Source organism: Carassius gibelio, chromosome B1 (assembly GCF_023724105.1).
Source record: "Carassius gibelio isolate Cgi1373 ecotype wild population from Czech Republic chromosome B1, carGib1.2-hapl.c, whole genome shotgun sequence".
Classification (NCBI taxonomy): domain Eukaryota; kingdom Metazoa; phylum Chordata; class Actinopteri; order Cypriniformes; family Cyprinidae; genus Carassius; species Carassius gibelio.
Genome location: NC_068396.1, coordinates 33,339,800 through 33,360,001, shown reverse-complemented (window position 1 = coordinate 33,360,001; position 20,202 = coordinate 33,339,800). Strand labels below are relative to the sequence as shown.

The 20,202-nt window shown below is 37.7% G+C and overlaps 2 protein-coding genes across 2 annotated transcripts; both read right to left on the bottom strand.

Moving 5' to 3' along the window:
• Positions 1-9,757: 9,757 nt before the first annotated feature.
• LOC127948392 (stonustoxin subunit beta-like) lies at positions 9,758-11,714 on the bottom strand. Its single transcript, XM_052544829.1, has 2 exons — positions 11,699-11,714; positions 9,758-10,299 (listed from the first exon to the last, which is right to left on the bottom strand). Exons 1-2 carry the CDS (start codon positions 11,712-11,714, stop codon positions 9,758-9,760), a joined length of 558 nt encoding a protein of 185 aa, XP_052400789.1.
• A 2,148-nt stretch (positions 11,715-13,862) lies between these two features.
• On the bottom strand, positions 13,863-18,698 carry LOC127949438 (protein NLRC3-like). The gene is made up of 2 exons (XM_052546734.1): positions 18,437-18,698; positions 13,863-15,667 (listed from the first exon to the last, which is right to left on the bottom strand). The coding sequence occupies exons 1-2, from the start codon at positions 18,696-18,698 to the stop codon at positions 13,863-13,865; spliced, it is 2,067 nt and encodes a 688-aa protein (XP_052402694.1).
• Positions 18,699-20,202: the final 1,504 nt, after the last annotated feature.

Below are 20,202 nucleotides of genomic sequence, written 5' to 3'. Positions count from 1 at the left end.
TTTTTTTTTTTTTTTTATAATTGCAGTTTACATAAGCGTTCATCTCCATTATAAAAATAACATATTGTGCAGTTTCCAACATTGCAAGTATTTTAACATAAACAAAAATACTTACAATCATCACATTTTGCCAGGGGAAGTACCGACTTACAAAAATATATCAAATTGTTTACACACGTTCACAGTTTTTGTTGCCTTTTGATTAAGAGAATACTTAATCTTGTTGATATTGCTTGAACTCAATGTTAAAAGCAATAAAATATGTTTTGAAATGCGCAAACTAACATTTATGAATGTTAAATTTTGCCAAGAGAATAATGAGATTAATAATGAAAATTTCATTAGTCCTAGTCTTAGTTCTGTTGAAGTCATAAAGGCCAAAAAGAACATCCTTCCAAAACCACTTGAAATCTTTCTCAATTTTTTCTGCAATAAAATTACAAATGTCATACCATATAATCTGGACAAAAGGGCAGTGCCAAAACAAGTGGGTAACTGTTTCAATACTAATACAGCTGAAAGTGCAAATTACATTAAATTTTTTAACAATATAATCATTAGACGGGTAAAAACTGGGCCTTGTTTATAAAGCATTCATCACTGAAATAACGTGAACACACAAACACACGTGTGCAACTCCTTTGCTGTCCCGGTGTTACGGTTTAACTGGTTACCGTGTTATCTGCATAGACAGTAAAAGAAATGGACACAGCGACCCCATTGGAACTCAATTGAGACAAGTGAAGCCCATTTTTAGCGTTTTTTAGCACTTCCGTTTCTGGCGCGCAGACTCAAACGAAGCGTGATGACGTCAGCAACCTGTCTGCCAGATGTAAATCTTCTAGTAGCTGTGCGTGCAAACTGCCATCGTTAATCTTGCAGAGACGGCGAGCTTGAGCGGGGAGATCTTTGTCGTGAGTGAGCAGGAGTAAGTATTCTGATTAATTATTTTGTATAGTATTTTAAAATGTAATGCCAGTACGCCATATTAAGTTAATTGCCTGCGAGCTTCTCCTCCTGTCTGTACGGTAATGCGACAGAGAGACGAGTGGTTATGATGCAATCGTTAGCCTATTTTTTACAAAAACTGTTTATACGGGGCCATAATGTAACATAGAAGGTAATGTAGCCCTTTATACATTGTCGTGTATCTTTAGAAATAAATAATGGACAAACGGAGTCTTTAAACGCCTCAGATGTAAAGTTATTCGCTGTCAAAGTGACGCCAAAATGAATGGGAGTCAATGGGAATGCTAACGCAAGTGAAGTTTTGCTAAAAGATGGCAGCCCCCATTCGGCTTCAACTTCCGGTCGAGTTCCTTGCCGCCTGGTTATCTGGTGACCAACTTCCTGTTTAGGTCTCCGCTGCAGATGTGCTGGAACGACGGCAGCAGATTCGCCGATTCTGAGGGCACAAACTGACGTGATATTAAGTGTCTAATAAACGCACACTTGCTCATTGCATGATTTTGATATTCTTGCAGAGATAACAAGTTATAGGTATGATCGCCGTAGCGGCTGAAGTAAGTAGGATAAACAAAAAATTAAATAAAGTAAATCTGTGTTGGCACGGGTTTCGAACACGCGCTAAAAGACGACGCGCGGTGAGACGACACTCACGAACCACCGAGCCACCCATCTTCACATAAGCAGCTCCAGATCTCTGGATTCAACACGGGCTCTCGGCGTCACATCGTGAAACAGGCTGAATCAAGGAACTGTGACTGTGTTAACTTGTGACCTCTGTTTGCAAGCCAAAATCCAATTTTACTGTTGCTATAAGTTAACAATTCCAGCCAAAGTGCTTCTAATGCTGCTAAATGACTTGATACGATCTGAAAATTACTCATCGTCAAAAATTACTAATCCCATTAATGTAAACATGCATAACAACAGCCCAACGTTTAAGTAGCTTAAGCCGCGTTTCCACCGCAGGAACTTTACCCAGGAACTAGGGACTTTGGCCTGGTACTTGGTGTGTTTCCACCGCAGGAACCAGGAACTAAATAAAGTTCCTGGTAAAAAAAATGCCCCTCAGAAAGTCCCTTCTGGCGAGGTGGTACTTTTACAGAGTTCCGGAACTTTCGTTCTGGTAAAAATGTTATTTTATGTTTAACCACTAAAGACACATCAGAGCCAGCGGTACATATCAGAAGGTCTATCCAAGCTGAGGCTGCTTCTCGGCGGATACATGAGGACTGAGCTCCCGCTGATTGCGTGGAGCTCACCGTCTCAGAGATCGGCGAAACACATTTTTAAATAGGCGCTGTCTTTATAAATAAACCACAGATTTGAGTTTTAAACAACTACATTCTCGCCTGAAATACTTTTAAAATTACATTTCATGACACAATAACAGTAATATTTTGAAAATGTTGATCCGAATAAATGGTGGTTGAACTCAACCAATGCTGCGTGAACTCAACCAATCAGAATGTTTAGCGCCAAAGTCACGCCCCCGAAAGTTCCGGAACTTTGAAAAAGTACCACCTCGCCAGCAGGGACTTTCGGAGGGGCATTTTTTTACCCGGAACTTTATTTAGTTCCTGGTTCCTGCGGTGGAAACACACCAAGTACCAGGCCAAAGTCCCTAGTTCCTGGGTAAAGTTCCTGCGATGGAAACGCGGCTAGATTTACTTTATTTTTATTTTTTGTTTATCCTACTTACTTCAGCCACTACGGGTGATCATATCTATAACTTGTTATCTCTGCAAGAATATCAAAATCATTCAATGAGCAAGTCTGCGTTTATTAGACACTTAATATCACGTCAGTTTGTGTTTTCAGAATCGGCGAATCTGCTGCCGTCGTTCCAGCACATCTGCAGCGGAGACCTAAACAGGAAGTTGGTCATCAGATAACACGGTAACCAGTTAAACCGTAACACCGGGAAAACAAACCGCATCCACTGTTCCCTTAAGGATAGGTTCTTTGTGAACCCGAACAAGCTTATCTTACCCTCGCAACCAAAGACACACCTTTTTGGTGACACTGTTGGTTTTGTAATCTACAAATCCAGCTGGAATCAGTCCTGTGCTCTTGCTTTAGCTTTGTTTTAAATGTGTGCCGCGCTTTTCAGGGAGATGTGCCCATACAAAGAGTCGCGCCCTTTATGACGTCATGGAGGTCCATACTGATAAAAACAACAACAACAACGTATAATTTATTAACTTTTTTTTTTGTTCTTGTGTTACATTTTTATGTTGATGGTTGTTTAATTTTATATATATATATATTTTAGCATTTATAAAAAATAAAATTTCAGAATATAAATTATTGCTTTAAAGAATGTTATCTTGTATAACGAAAACAAAACCACTACAGATCTATAATTTAATGTTAACCTTTTTTATTTTATAGGCAGAATTTCACATACATAAATAAAACAAAAATATCTTAATTCACCTCATTTCTTCAATAAGACTGTAAAAAATTGAAATCTGTGACATGTTTAAAATACCATGGTGCAATCTCAAATCCCCCTGGTATTTGTAATGCCATTGTTAAAACTTAATGTGCACTTTGCTTTTTTTATATATATATATAATTTTTTATTATTATTTGTGTCTTTTTCTGCATTAATAGGTAAAAACTTGTGTATTTTGCACAGAAATACTCTGTCATATATCCAGCAAGGTTTTTTTTTTTTTTTTTTTTACTTGGGTCATATTTAGCATGAGCATCCAACTAAGTAAGAATGCACGAAATGGCATTAGACCCCCACATAAAAATGTGCGGCATTTGCAGACAGAGGGTGATTGTTGGAAAATGGGTAGGACACTGATAGACATAATGATATGTTTAATACACTTTCAGTAATAGTGAAGTAATACTTAAGAGCCAATATCATGTATATAGAGTTGTAGAGCCATATCTAAGATATCTGACCTGAGTTTAGGAAACTGCTGGTGTGTGGGGCGTATTTCCTCCAAATAAAATAAATAAATTAGTCAATGTAAACTCTGTTACTAATATATAGTGACAGTGTTGACAGTATGTAGCAGAATTAACAGTCATACGCAGAGAAACACACACATCATTTCTGTTACAAGCTGTTAATACTACCTCAGAAAATATGATTTTCAAAAATGTAACATTTAATATTAAAATGTATAAATGATTCTCAGGACTCACACAAAATAGAAATAATAAAGTGAAGTGACATTCAGCCAAGTATGGTGACCCAGACTCAGAATTCGTGCTCTGCATTTAACCCATCCGAAGTGCACACACACAGAGCAGTGAACACACACACACACACACCCGGAGCAGTGTTCATCATTTATGCTGCGGCGCCTGGGGAGCAGTTGGGGGTTCAATGCCTTGCTCAAGGACACCTCAGTCATGGTATTGAAGGTGGAGAGAGAGCTGTTCATGCACTACCCCCACCTACAATTCCTGCCGGCCCGGGACTAGAACGCAGAACCTTTTGATTGGGAGTCAGACTCTCTAACCATTAGGCCAAAACTTCCACAAATCACACACCTTCGAGCCGGAATTGAACCAGCGACCTAAGGATAATGTTAAGATAAAGTGTCTAAAATATGTTAATAGTTATTTATCTGTTGCACAAAAGCAAAAAGAACAACTAATATTAAAATTAACATGACTGGTGTAAACTAGGCATAGTTTCTATTTTTAACATGTGTTTAAAGGGTTGCTCAACATACAGTAACCAATCACAGACTCAGCTGTTGATTTCTAAAATGCTATGGCCAATCAGAGGTGATTAAGTTAGAATCTATTCGCCACAGTGCTGAAATTACATGCTCACAAATGAAAGATTCATTGTGTATATATTTATTGTTATAACAGCTTAATGCAATAGAGATTAACTGAGTTGCCAGCTTTTAGTGATAATAAAGGAAGCACACTGCTTGCATTCTGCCAAAACATGTACACAGCAGGCCATGCTTGCTTACTGTTAAAAATATTAGTGATTTGTGAATGCTGATGCTTAGCCTAAATAACAAATGTTTTACCGGGTGCTTATGCTGGGATGTTGTGGAGCTCAGGAGATGTTACAGAACCATTGAACCAATCTTTGTCATATATATTACTTTTACGCGGGCTTTTGCAAGTGGGAGCGGGAAAACAACATTAATGTCATGGGTGGGAGCTGGACCAGATAAGATATATTTCTGTGGGAGCGGGTAGGCGCCGGACAGAAACTTGCGGGAACTGGAAAAATCCATCCTGCTCAGATTTTATATTTCATTAGGACCGAATAATAAAAAAATATTGGGGTTTAAAAATACTTGTGATTAAAAATGACTTAAAATAGATAACAACAATTTGACTTTAACTAGGATAACATTCCATTAATTTCTTACCACTAAATTAATGACGATATCCTTCTATCTTTTGGTCAGTATATAAAAACTTCTAAGTTAAATTCCTGTCCTGTTCAATCTGTCCTGTACAACCACAATATACATCAACAAGATAGATGTAGAGAATGCCCATCCTGTTTGGGAACCCAGCATTTACTTGATGATATTGAGAACCCCAGTGCAGCAGCAGTACTGTTAATGTTACAGGAAAAGTGTGCTGCGAGCCAGGCACATAACTGGTATTAGGAAAGAAGTAGTTTCTAATAGTCCCTTATGGAACATCTTTACAAACACAAGAGGAATCATATCCCTGACAATTCTACTAGGTCTTCTGGTTCTGACATGCCTCAGAATAATGTGGATCACAGCAGTACAGGAACCCAAGGATCATGCTCAGATACAGATTGTAGCAGCACTACCTCACACAACCTTGAATACACATCCTCATATACCATCTGTATCCGATGAGTTATCATACCTGGAAGGAAAGGAAGATTCAATGAATATCATTTCACTGCATACAAATGATTCCCATTATGGTAGTGAGGGGAAGGATGAAGAAGAAAACAGGTTTGGTTCTTGAGAGGAGTGGAGCCTGCACATGGACATCCTTGCATTTTAAGTGCAGTGAAAATCTTGGCCTTTGAGAGATATGACTGAAGACAAACTAGGGGTTATCAATCGCATAATAAAGGCAATAAAAATCTTACCAAACTGACCAGACTCACACTCCAGCTAGGGGAGGATCTCTGAATTAGCAAACTCCCAGGGGTCCACACCATGGGGAGGTCCTGCGTAACGGTCTTGGAGTTGTTGGAGCATGCTCCCAGCTGTGCCTGGACAGTTAGGAAAGGCTCACATCAGATCCCTGGGTCCTAGATATCATCAAGAAGGAATACAGTGTACAGTTCCAACAGCACCTTCCTACCTTTTCAAGGGTTTGTATGACAAATATGCACAAATTTTATCCAGCAAGATTACAGCTCTATTACAGAAAAAGGCAATTGTTCAGATAAGCACCGAACATCTAAACATAAATTGATCTTTTAAATGTTTCCTGTAACCAAAGAAGGATGGCGGACTTCGGACCATACCAGACTTACAATAACTGAACCAATTCATAAAAGTGTTGCCCTTCAAAATGTTGACAACTGTACAAATTCTGAAAACCACAGAACCAGGAGAATGATTCATTTCCATAGACTAAAAAGATGCATATTTCCATGTGCCTATCTGTCAAGATCATTACCTGTTTCTTAGCTTTTCCTTTTAAGGTCAGGTTTATCAGGATCCTACCATATGGCCTTTCATTGTCTACAAGGGTCTTCACCAGATTGATTTCAGCAGCCCATAACCATCTTCAGTGTGCAGGAACAAAAACTGGATGGGGAGCAGGTCTGTCAGAGACTTCTGGCAGCCTTCCTGTACCTTAGTGCACATCAATGTGCTAGAACTCAGGGCAGTTTACTGTTCTCTGAGGACTTTTCTCCCATTATTGTAGAACAAACATGTCTTGATAAGGACATACAATTTGTCTGCAGTGAACCACATCAATCACCAGGGTGGCACTAACTGAGCACAATGTCTCCAGGTGACAAATAAACGTTCTTGATCATCTCTGAAACTCTTGTCTCTCAGAGCAGTGTACACAGCAAAATCCCCAGTGTTAATTTAACACTCTGAGTGAGGACACATATAAACACTGAAGCAGTGTTAAAACTAACACTGAAGCAGAGTTGAAGTTAATGAGATCATTAAGAAGTTAATTGAGTTATGATTGACCATTACTGAAGACACCTGATGTTAACAAGCAGAATCACCAAACGAGAAAATCACAATGTGTGTGTCACCATTATAGTGGTCAGTGTTTGCTTTAGTTGGGATCTTGGTTTGTAACTTTTTAATTTTCAAATTTGTGTATCAAGCCAAGAGCAAAAATCATTGAGTGATGATAATTATGTTTTAATGTAATTGTTGCTTGACTTTAATCACTGAACTCATTTACAGTCTCTTCTCTCCTTATCTATCATTGTCTATTATAACAGCTTTGATTCCAGAATGAAAAAGTCTGTATTTTTTATACATTTTGTAGGCGTCTCTTGTGATTCTGATTTTTTTTTTTTTTTTATTAAAGAGTTTGCATTTTAGGCACACAAAGATAACAAGAATCAGCGTATGAATCTCAACAACGGTGACAAACAGCATATTCAGATAAACAGATCTACTCTGAACATCACAAAACTAGATACTAAAAAGGTCATTTATTCATGCCGCAATGCATGATGGGAGCCATGGGAGCCAACTCTTTCTTTATATAGAACTTACTTTTAAAAACATGTCATATTATGGCAAACCTGAACTCAGGCATTCTGTTCACTCCATAACAATTAGTTCAAACCACAATAAAATCCATAATATAGCCTTGGCTCTGGTCTGTCTGTCTGTCTGTCTGTCTGTATGTATGTATGTATGTATGTTATAACTCAGTTACCACAGCCACACAAAATCTAAAGTTAATAACTGAAGGTTCAAGATCCCAACTAAAGCAAACACTGATCACTATAATGGTGACACACAAATTGTGATTTTCTCGTTTGGTGATTCTGCTTGTTAACATCAGGTGTCTTCAATAATGCTCAATCATAACTCAATTAACATCTTAATTATCTCATTAACTTCAACTCTGCTTCAGTGTTAGTCTTAACACTGCTTCAGTGTTTAAATGTGTCCAGACTCAGAGTGTTAAATTAACACTGGGGATTTTGCTGTGTGATATTTATTGAACCTGGAATATTTTTCTAATGTTGTTTGATCAAGTCTATATTTGCAGCACAGTTTGTCCTAGGAGCTTTTGGTTTGCTTACTTTAATATAATTTTGAAGACAAATCAAGAGTCCTTTATTAGTGTTAGACAGAAGGAAAAAAAATCTATGATGCAAAAAAAATTCAATTCCACTGTAAAGCAGCTCTAAAATGACAACACAATGGTCATTTTTTTTTTCAGTTAAATTCAGTTAAAAGTGTCAATTCAGTTTAGTTTAAGAAATAGTAAAGTCAATAATGTAATTAGTTCAATTAATCTGTAAAGTGGCTCTGGAAAAGACAGTGATGTCATCATACAGTTCAGTTGAGTTCTTATCCAACAGTGTCTGTGCAATCAAGTCGATAATTTTGCTAAATATTAAGTGTCCCCAACTAAGCAAGCCAAAGGCAACAGCGGCAAGGAACTAAAACTCCATTGGTGACAAAAATGGAGAAAAAAACCTTGGGAGAAACCAGACTTAGTCGGGGGGCCAGTTCTCCTCTGGCCAGATAAAACCAGCATGGTTTGGTTTAATTCCAGCCTGCAACACAGGTCAGACTGTGGATTAGCATTGTTCAGAACATCCATCCAGTTCTTTCCACTTCAAGATTGGATACATTATATGGTGAAGTAGTCAAAGCCGGCCACCAAGTTTGTGCAGAAGAATCATCTGTTTCCTGTGGTCTTGTCCTGGTGCGCCTCTGAGACAAGGTCTTTACAGGGGATCTGTATCTGGGGCTCTAGTTGTCCTGGTCTCCGCTGTCTTTCAGGGATGTAGAGGTCCTTTCTAGGTGCTGATCCACTATTTGGTCTGGATACGTCCTGGATCTGGGTGACTGCAGTGACCCTCTGATCTGGATACAGACTGGATCTGGTGGCTACGGTGACCTCGGAATAAGAGAGAAACAGACTAATATTAGCGTAGATGCCATTCTTCTAATGATGTAGCAAGTACATCGGGTGTTATGGGAAGTGTTTCCGGTTCACCTAATAATGCAGCCTAGAAATCCTTTAATGGATCTGGATTATAAAAAAAGTGATATGGTGTTATGTATTATGTGTATAGGAGACAGAGTTACAGAGTTTAGGAAAAGGATCTGCCACCCGCAGTTGATTATGATATTCTAGGTATTATCAAATGGCCAGAGTTTTGAGAACGCAGTGGACTATAATGCAATTAAAGTTCACTCAAATACTGAGGTGCTAAACCATTCAGGGCTTTATAAGTAATAAACAATATTTTAAAATCTATACGATGTTTGATACGGAGCCAGTGCAGTGTGGACAGGACCGGACGAATATGTTTATACTTCCTGGTTCTAGTAAGAACTCTTGCTGCTGCATTTTGGACTAGCTGTAGTTTGTTTACTAAGTGTGCAGAATTTTATTTTATAATGGCATGTTATTGTTATTGTTATCAGTAGTTTATTTAATTACTTTACTGTCATTAACAAATGAAAATGTCACAATTCCAGCTTTACTAAGAAATCTTCTATAATGTTGGTGATTTCACAAATGAGTGTACGTGTTGTATTTAATTCAGTGGCCTTGGGGTGGCAGTACACGCAGTGCTAAGAGGCATTTTAGGTGACAACCTACTGTATAAGTTTATCTCTCAGTTTTAATTACACGTCTCTATTTGAATCTGACACAGAGACACTGAAGAAGCATAATAGACTCTGAATCCAGCATAGAGGGGTTCAGTGAATGTGGTGTTGAATGTGTGTAAGTGTGTGAGTGTGTGTGTGTCAGAGACGCTGTAGAAGGACAGCGAACCGACTGACACATCCACATACACTCCTATTGTATTAGAGGGGGGTGAAGGAGCTGGTAAATACGTGCTGCTATTATTGTGCCTTGTGGTAAATTGTTTTTCACGGCAGTCCAGACTCCAGGATTTGTTATTAGATCCAAACGAATTTTCAGTCCCTCTTTTCTTGTCCATTCCTTTATACGTCACTGCTATGTCAACCCAGCCGCTCCATTCAGCCTCCCAGTAACAGCGTCCAGTCAGACTCTCAATACACATAACCTGCTCATGGTGCTCAAATCTCTCTGGATGATCAGGATATGACTGAGGGATGTTCACATGTTTAATTTTCCTGTTGTCCTCATACAGAATGAGTCGAGGGTGTGCTGTGTTTGGATCCAGTGTGAGATCACAGGCATCTGAACACAAAACAAGATGAGCGTGTGTGGGGATCAGGTAAACCCTACATAATAGGGACAAAATGTTCCCACAAGTATAATAAAAACTTGATACATTTGACCTCCTGATGGATCATGAAAACATAACGTGTTTTTGTAGACTTACACTTTCGAAGTTCTGCTGTTATTCTGATCTCTACTCCATGATACATACTGTAGACACACAAACACACATTTAAACTTCATCTCATGCTGATTGTCAGGACAGTCATCACACTCAGTATGACTTATTACCCTGTACTGTGAAGTTTATTATAAGTGTAGTAAAATCCTAACTATAATTTCAATAACACAGAAAAATGCTGCTTATTCATGTCATGGAGAGAAAATAATGCAGATGCACATAGACTAATTAACTTAGCTACAATTAAAAATGTCTTGAACACGAGATGATCTAGTACGCGTTTCCTGTAAAGATGTTAATCCTAAACAGATTATTCGGTGTGTCCCACATATGACACTACATCAAGCAGTTAGCAAGAGCTACTCAGAAAGAGAGAGCTGGGTATGGAAATACAAATCCTTTATAAATCCTTGCTCGGAGTACTTTTCTAGTGTTGGCTGTGTAGTTGGATCTAACCTAAAGCAACGAGTGATACAGAGTAGTAAATGACCCCTATATTTATTAAACAGAATAAGAACTACACAGTAAAAGCCAGAGTGTTAACAATTAACATAGCTCGGAGCATATATGGTCCCACTCTAAAAGAGTGTTAAAGTAACACTGAAGCAGTGTCAATATTCATGAGATAATTATGTGATTAATTAAGTGCTGATTGATCATAAGTGATGAACACTGGATGTTAACAAGCAGAATCACTGAAGAAAAGAGAAACACAAGAACTACTGACTTCAGCCACAGCCTTAGAAGAAATCAACTGAAATAAAATATATTAAATCGCTCAAGATCTCAGCAGATGATAAACCATCTCCACAAACAGCATCACCAACTTTGCGCATTACTAAACTTTTTGAATTTTATGTGTCTAAAAAAAATATTATTACGAATTAATAAAGATATAGATTAGGGCTGGGACAACGTGTCAAGGTCATCGATGACGTCGACGCAAAAAATACGTTGAAGCAAAATATACGTCGATGCAAAATATGCGCATCGATTCGTCGACTGGTTTTTATTTCTATAAAAACGTTTGCAAAACGTTTACCTTATATGCGCTGAATATACGCGATGGCCGGATCAACATTCTTTCCAACGTTATATAACCAATCCAGGGTTTTTTCTGCATTGATCTTTTTTTTTTTTTTTGCGGCTCTCAAAGCCTTATTTGATCGGTGAGTGATGTAGAAATGACTGCTACGTACGAGAGAGAGCCCCGGCTGCACACGCACTCACAGTCTTCAAACACCATGAGCACTTCTTGCTCTAATATGCTCCCTTGTGCATATTAATCAAAATCATTAAACACGATAGAAAAAGGGAGAAACACCAAAGTCTTCAAACTACACGAGCGCCGTCTTGCTCTCTCTCTCTCTCTCTCTCTCTCTGAAAAAGGGCGGAACGCCAAAGTTTCACGTGGAGCGTTCAGAGATTTTTTTTTTCTCCATGACAGGCTGCTGGCTCCCACTAATTTTTATTTATTTATTTTTTTGGAAAAGCACTCTCTGTATTTGCTTAAAGCCCTGAAGTTTACATTGGTTACTGTATTCTTTCAATTGCTCTAAACAAGTATTTTGGGTGAGCTTTTTTGTTGAATGCTACGCAGCAAAATCTCCAGTGTTAATTTAACACTCTGAGTGTGGACTCATATAAACACTGAAGCAGTGTTAAAGATAACACTGAAGCAGAGTTGAAGTTAATGAGATAATTAAGAAGTTAACTGAGTTATGATTGACCATTATTGAAGACACCTGATGTTAACAAGCAGAATCAACAAACGAGAAAATCACAATTTGTGTGTCACCATTATAGTGGTCAGTGTTTGCTTTAATTGGGATCTTGGCTTGTAACTTTTTAATTTTCAGATTTGTGTGTCAAGCCAAGAGTAAAAATCATTGGGTGGTGATAATTATTTTTTAATGTAATTGTTACTTGACCTTAATCACTGAACTCCTTTACAGGTTTTTCTCTTATTATCGATCATTATTGATTGTAACAGCTTTCATTCGACATCGAAAGAGTCTGTATTTTCTATACAAATTGTAAGCATCTCTTGTGCAACCGTTTTTTTTTTTTTTTTTTTGAAGAGTTTTCATTTTTAGGCACACACAGATAACAAGAATAAGCGTATGAATCTCTACAACGGTGACAAACAGCATATCCAGATAAACAGATCTACTCTGAACATCACAAAACTATATTCTAAAAAAGCTCATAATTTATTCATGCCGCAATGCATGATGGGAGCCATGGATGAGTTTTTGTTGGCTACAACATGTTTTTTTGATGGTCACGCTGATTCTTGATGTCTGTTTATCTAAACTAAAGAACTCTTTTTTTTATGTAGAACTAACTTTTAAAAACATCTCATATTACGCCAGTAATGCTGGATCACTTTTTATCCACCTAATTTATGTATACCGTAAAGGAACCTGAACTCAGCCATTCAGGTCGCTCCATAACAATTAGTCCAAATCACAAACCAATCCATAAGATTGCCTTGGCTCTGGTCTGTCTGTTATAACTCTGTTAACACAGCCCCACAAAATCTAAAGTTAACAACTGAATGGTCAAGATCCCAACTAAAGAAAACACTGATCACTATAATGGTGACACACAAATTGTGATTTTCTCGTTTGGTGATTCTGCTTGTTAACATCAGGTGTCTTCAATAATGGTCAATCATAAGTCAATTAACTTCTTAATTATCTCATTAACTTCAACTCTGCTTCAGTGTTACTTTTAACACTGCTTCAGTGTTTATGTGAGTCCACACTCAGGGTTTTGCTGTGTAGTGATTTCGTGGTCTGAAAACAAAATTACAAATCTTTTGAGAAAGTCCTCTACAGCACTGACGAATAAAGCTTTTCCTGTTGATCTGGCTGATGTCTTCCAAAAGAAGTCCCCATAAAAGGAATTTTGCCCTTCATGGGTCCATAAAAAATAAATAAATAAATAAATAAATTGTTCATACATCAATTCATATATAAATATACGAACCCTAAAGGAATGTATTTGGCACATAAATACTCCTCGATACGTCAAACTACAGTAAACAAATGTCTCGCGATCTGGTTTATCATCCTCATGTGTGCGTTTAGAGGATCATAAGGCTAAGAATTGGTTGAGACTGTTTTCATGCCTGCAGTTTCCAATGGATTTAAAATCGGATAAGATTTGAAAATCATCTAGTGTGCTTAAAGAAGCATAACACTGACCCCTTCGTTTCATGTTCCTGGAGATCAAACAGTAACATTAAACACTAAATTTAAAATAGGGAAATCCCAATCAACCGCGCCTTAATATTTTTGACTATGCCTCACACATCACCCTTGTAAAATTAAGGCCAGCTGAAAAATATAAAATCAGTCATGCATATAAATGATTGAAAAGTTTAATCTTACAGTGCTCTCCTGCTGTCGTCAGCCACGGGCAACCCCTGTGCTTCTTCAGATCTGCTGTGTTCCTGCAGTTCAAAATTCTCATCTGACATCAGACGTATAAACATCAGAGCCGACCACTGAGCAGAGGAGAGATGCTGTGCTGAAATATTTTCTGAGCTCAGATATTCCTGGATGTCCTCCATAGTGTCGTCTTTCAGTTCAATTAGGCAGTGAAGGAGATTGATGATCCTGTCCACTGATTTCTCTGTCTCTATTGTCTGTTTGATATAGTCAGTAATGTCTTTGACATTCTTGGGTTTTATTTCCAGTTTTGGCAGCAGTTCCTTCAGGTCACTCTGATTGGACTCCAGTGAGAGACCCAGCAAGAACCGGAGGAAAAGATCCAGGTGTCCATCTTTACTTTGTAAAGCTTTGTTTACTGCAGCTTTATGAAGGTCAAATAAGGACGTTTTGGAGACTTTCCATGTCAGTTTTTCCCTCCATGATTGAAGAAATGGATTTCTTCCATAGCATTTATATTTGAAAAACACATAAAGAGCAGCGAGAAACTCTTGAATACTGAGATGTACAAAGCTGTAAATGTTTCTCTCTGGCACAGCCTTTTCCATCTGAAAGATCTGAGTACATAACCCAGAGAATACCAACCCTTCACTGACATCTAGTCCACACTCCTCAATGTCTTCTTCGTAGAAAATCAGATTTCCTTTCTGTAGCTGTTTAAACGCCAGTTTCCCAAGCTTCAGAGCAATCTTATCAAAAGACGTGAGTTTGGGCTTAGGTCCAGGATCATCGCAGTATTTTCTTTTCATCTCTCGCCGCTGAGAGTATAAGAAGCTTGTGTACATCTCTGTGAGAGTTGTAAGTGTTTTGTCATTGCTCTCTCCAGCAAGCAGAGGCTGAAGAACAGTGAGAGAGATCCAGCAGAAGATGGGGATGTGGCACATTATGTACAGACTCCTGGATTTCCTGATGTGACGGATGATGCTTCCAGCAAGCTCAGGACTGCAGTTTTTGAGGAAGTATTTTTCTTTTTGCTCATCGTTGAATCCTCGCACCTCTGTCACCTGATCAATGTACTCTCGTGGTATCTGACATGCTGCTGCTGGTCTGGATGTGATCCAGATGAGAGAAGAAGGAACCAGATCTCTTGCAATCAGGCTTGTAACTATCTTACTCACTGTTTCTTGTTCATGCACATCTTTTAATGTGTAGTCCTCTTTAAACTTCAATGAGAAGCGACATTCATCCAGCCCATCAAAGATAAACATGACCTTACCGTCATCTTCAGGAAGAGAGGGCAGTTCTTCAGGACCACTAAAGAAGCATTTGTTTAGCAGTCCCATGAGACTCTCCTTTTTTGTATTCATGTTCAGTCTACGGAATGGAAGAGGAAATATGAAGAGTATGTCCTGATTTTCTTTTCCTTCAGCCCAGTCAAGAATGAATTTATTAACAGAGATGGTCTTTCCCACCCCTGCGATTCCCATCGTCAGCACTTTCCGGTTTCTTCGACCAGTATCATACTGGACTTTGAACAGGTCATTAATCAAGACTGTGGGGTCCTTCTCAGTAATGTGGTGGATATTCAGTTCAATCTGTCTCACCTCGTGTTCAGTCACTATTCCTCCAGTCTCATTCTTCACCATATATAGATCAGTGTAAATATCACTCAGATATTTCTGATGACCTGTTTGTGAACTACCAACCAGTATCTGGCTGTAGTCCTGTTGTAATTTCTTCTTCAGGTTGAAACTGATCTTTCCGTAATCATGGAGATCATGTTGACTTTCTGCAGTTGAATCTTTGAGAAAGATGGGGATGGAAAAAAGTAAATAATCTCTAATTTTAATCAAATCTATATGTAAAGCATAATCTTGTCTCTGAGCCTCTTTACAAATACCATCTGTTGATAAACAGAAAACCTCCCCACATAGCAACATTGTGTCGGCCCAGATCCGGCCCACATCTGGCACCCGTGGAAAGATGATCTGGCCCACATGCAGCATGGAATGATGGCACTTGGGTGGACCACTCCTGTTTGCCAGATTTGAGCCACAAGCAGGCCATAGCAATGCCACATGTCAACCAAGAGAAAAGAAATTTACCAGAACTGGACCTTATCTGAGCCACAAAATCTGTGTATATTAAATATGAAGTAATTTCAGCCTTAATAAGCCTGTTAACAAGCAGAATCACTGAAGGAAAGAAGAGAACAGAAAAAGAGATGAGCAGAAACACAAGAACTACAACTGACTTCAGCCACAACCTTAGATGAAATCAATTGAAGATAAAAGAAGACATTAAATCTCTCAAGATCTCACCAGAGAAGGATTAAACATCTCCACAAAAAGCTTTAACAGCTTCACTTATTACTAACCAGACTGACGTTATTTCTGTTAGACATCTAAAAAAAATGTTTTATTGAGAATTAACAGAGGTTTAACTCTAATGTGTTTCACCATAACAGTGATTAGTGTTTTCATTAGTTGCACTCTTAAGTCTTATTCTATCTTTTGTCTATTTTAGCTGCTGTGATATTGTTTTTGTTAAACACAAACAAATAGTGATTAATATTGTCTATATTTGTTGCAATCACACCGGCGTGAGAACTCAGTGAGTTATATCATCAGCTGCTAAATTCAGATCTGCATTCACGGAGCCAGAGACAAGCACGTTTTTACAGCACTGCGCATTATAAGCAATCACACAAGATTCTGTTGAGCTTATGAAAGTATTGGCCAAACAGTGGTGTTCAGATGAGTCATTGCTAAAATGCCGGAGCTTCCTTCACTCGCTGACTTGGGATAGTTCACCCAAAAATGAAAATTGTCATTAATAACTCACCCTCATGTCGTTCCAAACCCATAAGACCTCCGTTTATCTTCGGAACACAGTTTAAAATATTTTTGATTTAGTCCGAGAGCTTTCGGTTCCTCCATTGAAACTGTGTGAACGGTATTCTGTCCATGTCCAGAAAGGTAAGAAAAACATCAAAGTAAGTCCATGTGACACCAGAGGGTCAGTTCGAATTTGTTGAAGCATCGAAAATACATTTTAAATCAAATAACAAAAACTACGACTTTATTCTGCAGTGTAGTCATATCCAGTTCGCGAACGAATCACTCGAAGTAAACCGGATCTTCTTGAATCAGTTCACCAAATCGAACTGAATCATTTTAAATGGTTCCGTCTCCAATAAACATTAATCCACAAATGACTTGAGCTGTTAACTTTTTTTAATGTGGTTGGCACTCCCTCTGAGTTCAAACAAACCAATATCCCGGAGTAATTAATTTACTCAAACAGTACACTGACTGAACTGCTGTGAAGAGAGAACCGAAGATGAACACCGAGCCGAGAGGGACTGAGAGCTCTCAGACTAAATCTAAAATATCTTAAACTGTGTTCCGTAGATAAACGGAGGTCTTACTGGTTTAGAACAACATGAGAGTGAGTTATTAGTGACATAATTTTCAGTCATTTTTTGGTGAACTATGCCTTTAACAGTATGTCACGGTCACAAAAAAGAGAGAAAGCTCATTACGTAAATGCCACCATAATACTTCAATATTAAGGAATAAAAAACGGGCAATTTAGGATTAGGTATTTAGCCATGACCATTTATCGTGTGATCCTCAACAGTGGTGAAAATAATTATTCATACTGCAGTGCATTATGGGAGTCTTTCATGTATTGCAACATGAAGCGTTTTGTTGATTGTCACCATTGTAGAGATTCATATGCTGGTTCTTGACATATGTGTGTGTGTTTAAAAAGCAAGCACTGGAGTTCAGATTTCTATATGTGTTACACAAATTTAAGATTCGCTACCTGTAGAAATTAGAGCAAAGCTTTTTTGTGTGTGTATGCTGTAATTTCACTGGGATTACTCAAAAGCTAAACATGCAAAAAATCATTTGAGATATAGTTAAACCAGCTCATGGTGACTTCATATAATCACAGACCCTTTTTCTCCACATCACCACATACAGAGAGAGATCTGACACAACGAGTCAAGGGTCAAGAACACAACTTCATCAAACACTGATCTCCATGATGGTGGCATCATTTAACCAATAAAACATCAGCATCTGACCTTCTGTAGTTCTCAATAACAGCAGGTGTTAATCATTAATGCACAATAATCATTTAATTAGTTACTTAATTATCTCATTAACCTTAACTTGGGATTTGACTCAAGACTAGTTTGTGACTTGGAAAGAATGACTTGTTTCCTCCTCTGATGAAATCAGCTGCTGAGTTTATGGGTGGAACAAAAACATGGCAGGACATTTACTTTCTGACCCCTGGATTACCCACCTCTGGTCTGAATGTCATATGCTTGGAAAATACATGCAATACAAAAAAAAAATATTCTAGATGTAGAATACGAGCTTGATTATTTAGCTTTTTACCTTAACTTAATTATATTTTTCATATTATATTAATATTAATATAATATTAATTATATTTTTTGCCGCTCATATACATTTGAAATAACTGACTTGAACACGCAAAAGATATAACATGTAAACCACCCCTAACACTTCTAAACAGTTTAACATGTTACCTTCCTTGTATTTGTTCTCTGACTCCTCAGCCAGAAGGTTCTGATTCATCTTCCTCAGGATGTTGATTGTGATCTTCACAGCTTCTTCTGGTCCAAAACGCTCCACAATCTTGTCCACTGTGTCTAAAACATCTGCATTCTCTATTTCAGCTTTTGGAATACCCTGCGGTTTACGATTGTTCAAGAACCACTGAAACTTCTTCAGATCATCTTTTCCAAGTCTATTCAGTGTATTCACAATCAGCTCTTTAACAGATGCCATCATTCTTCAATGATTCACTTCTGCAGGACAAGAACAAGATCTGAAGTAGTTTTACTCCTTGACAATCAAATATTTGCATTTCCTTTCCAATGTTCAGTTTAGGATTCACTCACACAGCAAAATCACCAGTTTTAAAACAGCTCTGTTCAGAGTGCATATTGTCCCAACCTACAGACATTTAAAATAACACTGAAGCAGTGCTGAAGTTAATGAGATAATTAAGTGTTTAATTAAGTGTTGATGAAGCATTAGTGATTGAGAGCTATTAGCAGTTAAACAAAAGTTTTACACAAAAGCAGGAAGACAGAAGAAATTCAAGCTTGATCATGTAAAAAAATTCATGTAAAAAAATAAATGTGTATTAATAAAGAGGACAGAGATACAGTCATCTGTTCTGTGTAATTTTTGTCAGTTTCTTCAAACTATAAAAAAAAACCTATTGTGACACATTGGCTCATTACTGTCTGATGGTATAGACTGCTACATGACACTTTTAAATCTATATAGATTTACTAATTTGCCATGAATGATAATGATCTTTAAACAAAGTAAACTTTAAATCCATGTAAATATTTAATATTTATTAACTTACCTTGAATGAGGTTTGGGTTTCTTGTTTCATGTCTGAACTGGCGCCTCTGAAACTCATCAATGCAAATGTTTTTCTCCGAACTTCAAATAAATCAGAAGCAATACAGGAAACAAAAAACTGGTTTTTCAAGAGCAACATCATCATCTGACATCATAACACACATACATATTTACATTACAGTGTTTGTGACTGAGCAGTTCCAGGCAGAAGAAATATGCAGACAGTATTAGATAACCAGTGTCAGACAGACAGCACGTGCGGAGTCATGCTGATCTCACAGATGAAAGAACCGAAACTGATTGCTGAACGATAATCTGTTATCTTTAAAGGATGTAAAAATATGTATTGAATAATAAAGAAACGTACACAGTTAACGTCAGTAGATGAGCATGTAAGCTATGTCCAAAAAGATATCCCTGGAAAAACCCTTCATATATGAAACTGAAATGATCTGCCAGCAATCAACTGCATGACATCACCACCAGATGATTTTTACTCTTGGCTTGCCACAAATTTGAAAATTAAAAAGTTACAAGCCAAGATCCCAATTAAAGCAAACACTGACCACTATAATGGTGACACACAAATTGGGATTTTTCTTGTTTGGTGATTCTGCTTGTTAACATCAGGTGTCTTCAATAATGCTCAATCATAACTCAATTAACTTCTTAATTATCTCATTAACTTCAACTCTGCTTCAGTGTTACTTTTAACACTGCTTCAGTGTTTATATGAGTCCACACTCAAGAGTGTTAAATTAACACTGGGGATTTTGCTGTGCAGTCAATGTCATCAGCACAGCTAAATTAATAGTGAAAAATGTTTGTGATGCCCTTTTAATTAATTTTTATGTAGTTATTGTATCCTTATGTGGATTTACTGTTATATGTCTCGAGGACATGGTGAACTGTT

Coding starts and splice junctions, on each gene's coding strand:
- LOC127949438 (XM_052546734.1), bottom strand. CDS start 18,698: ATGGCATCTGTTAAAGAGCTGATTGTGAATACACTGAATAGACTTGGA. Junction 15,668..18,436: donor AGAGAACAAATACAAGGAAG/GTAACATGTTAA, acceptor TCTTTCTCAAAG/ATTCAACTGCAGAAAGTCAA.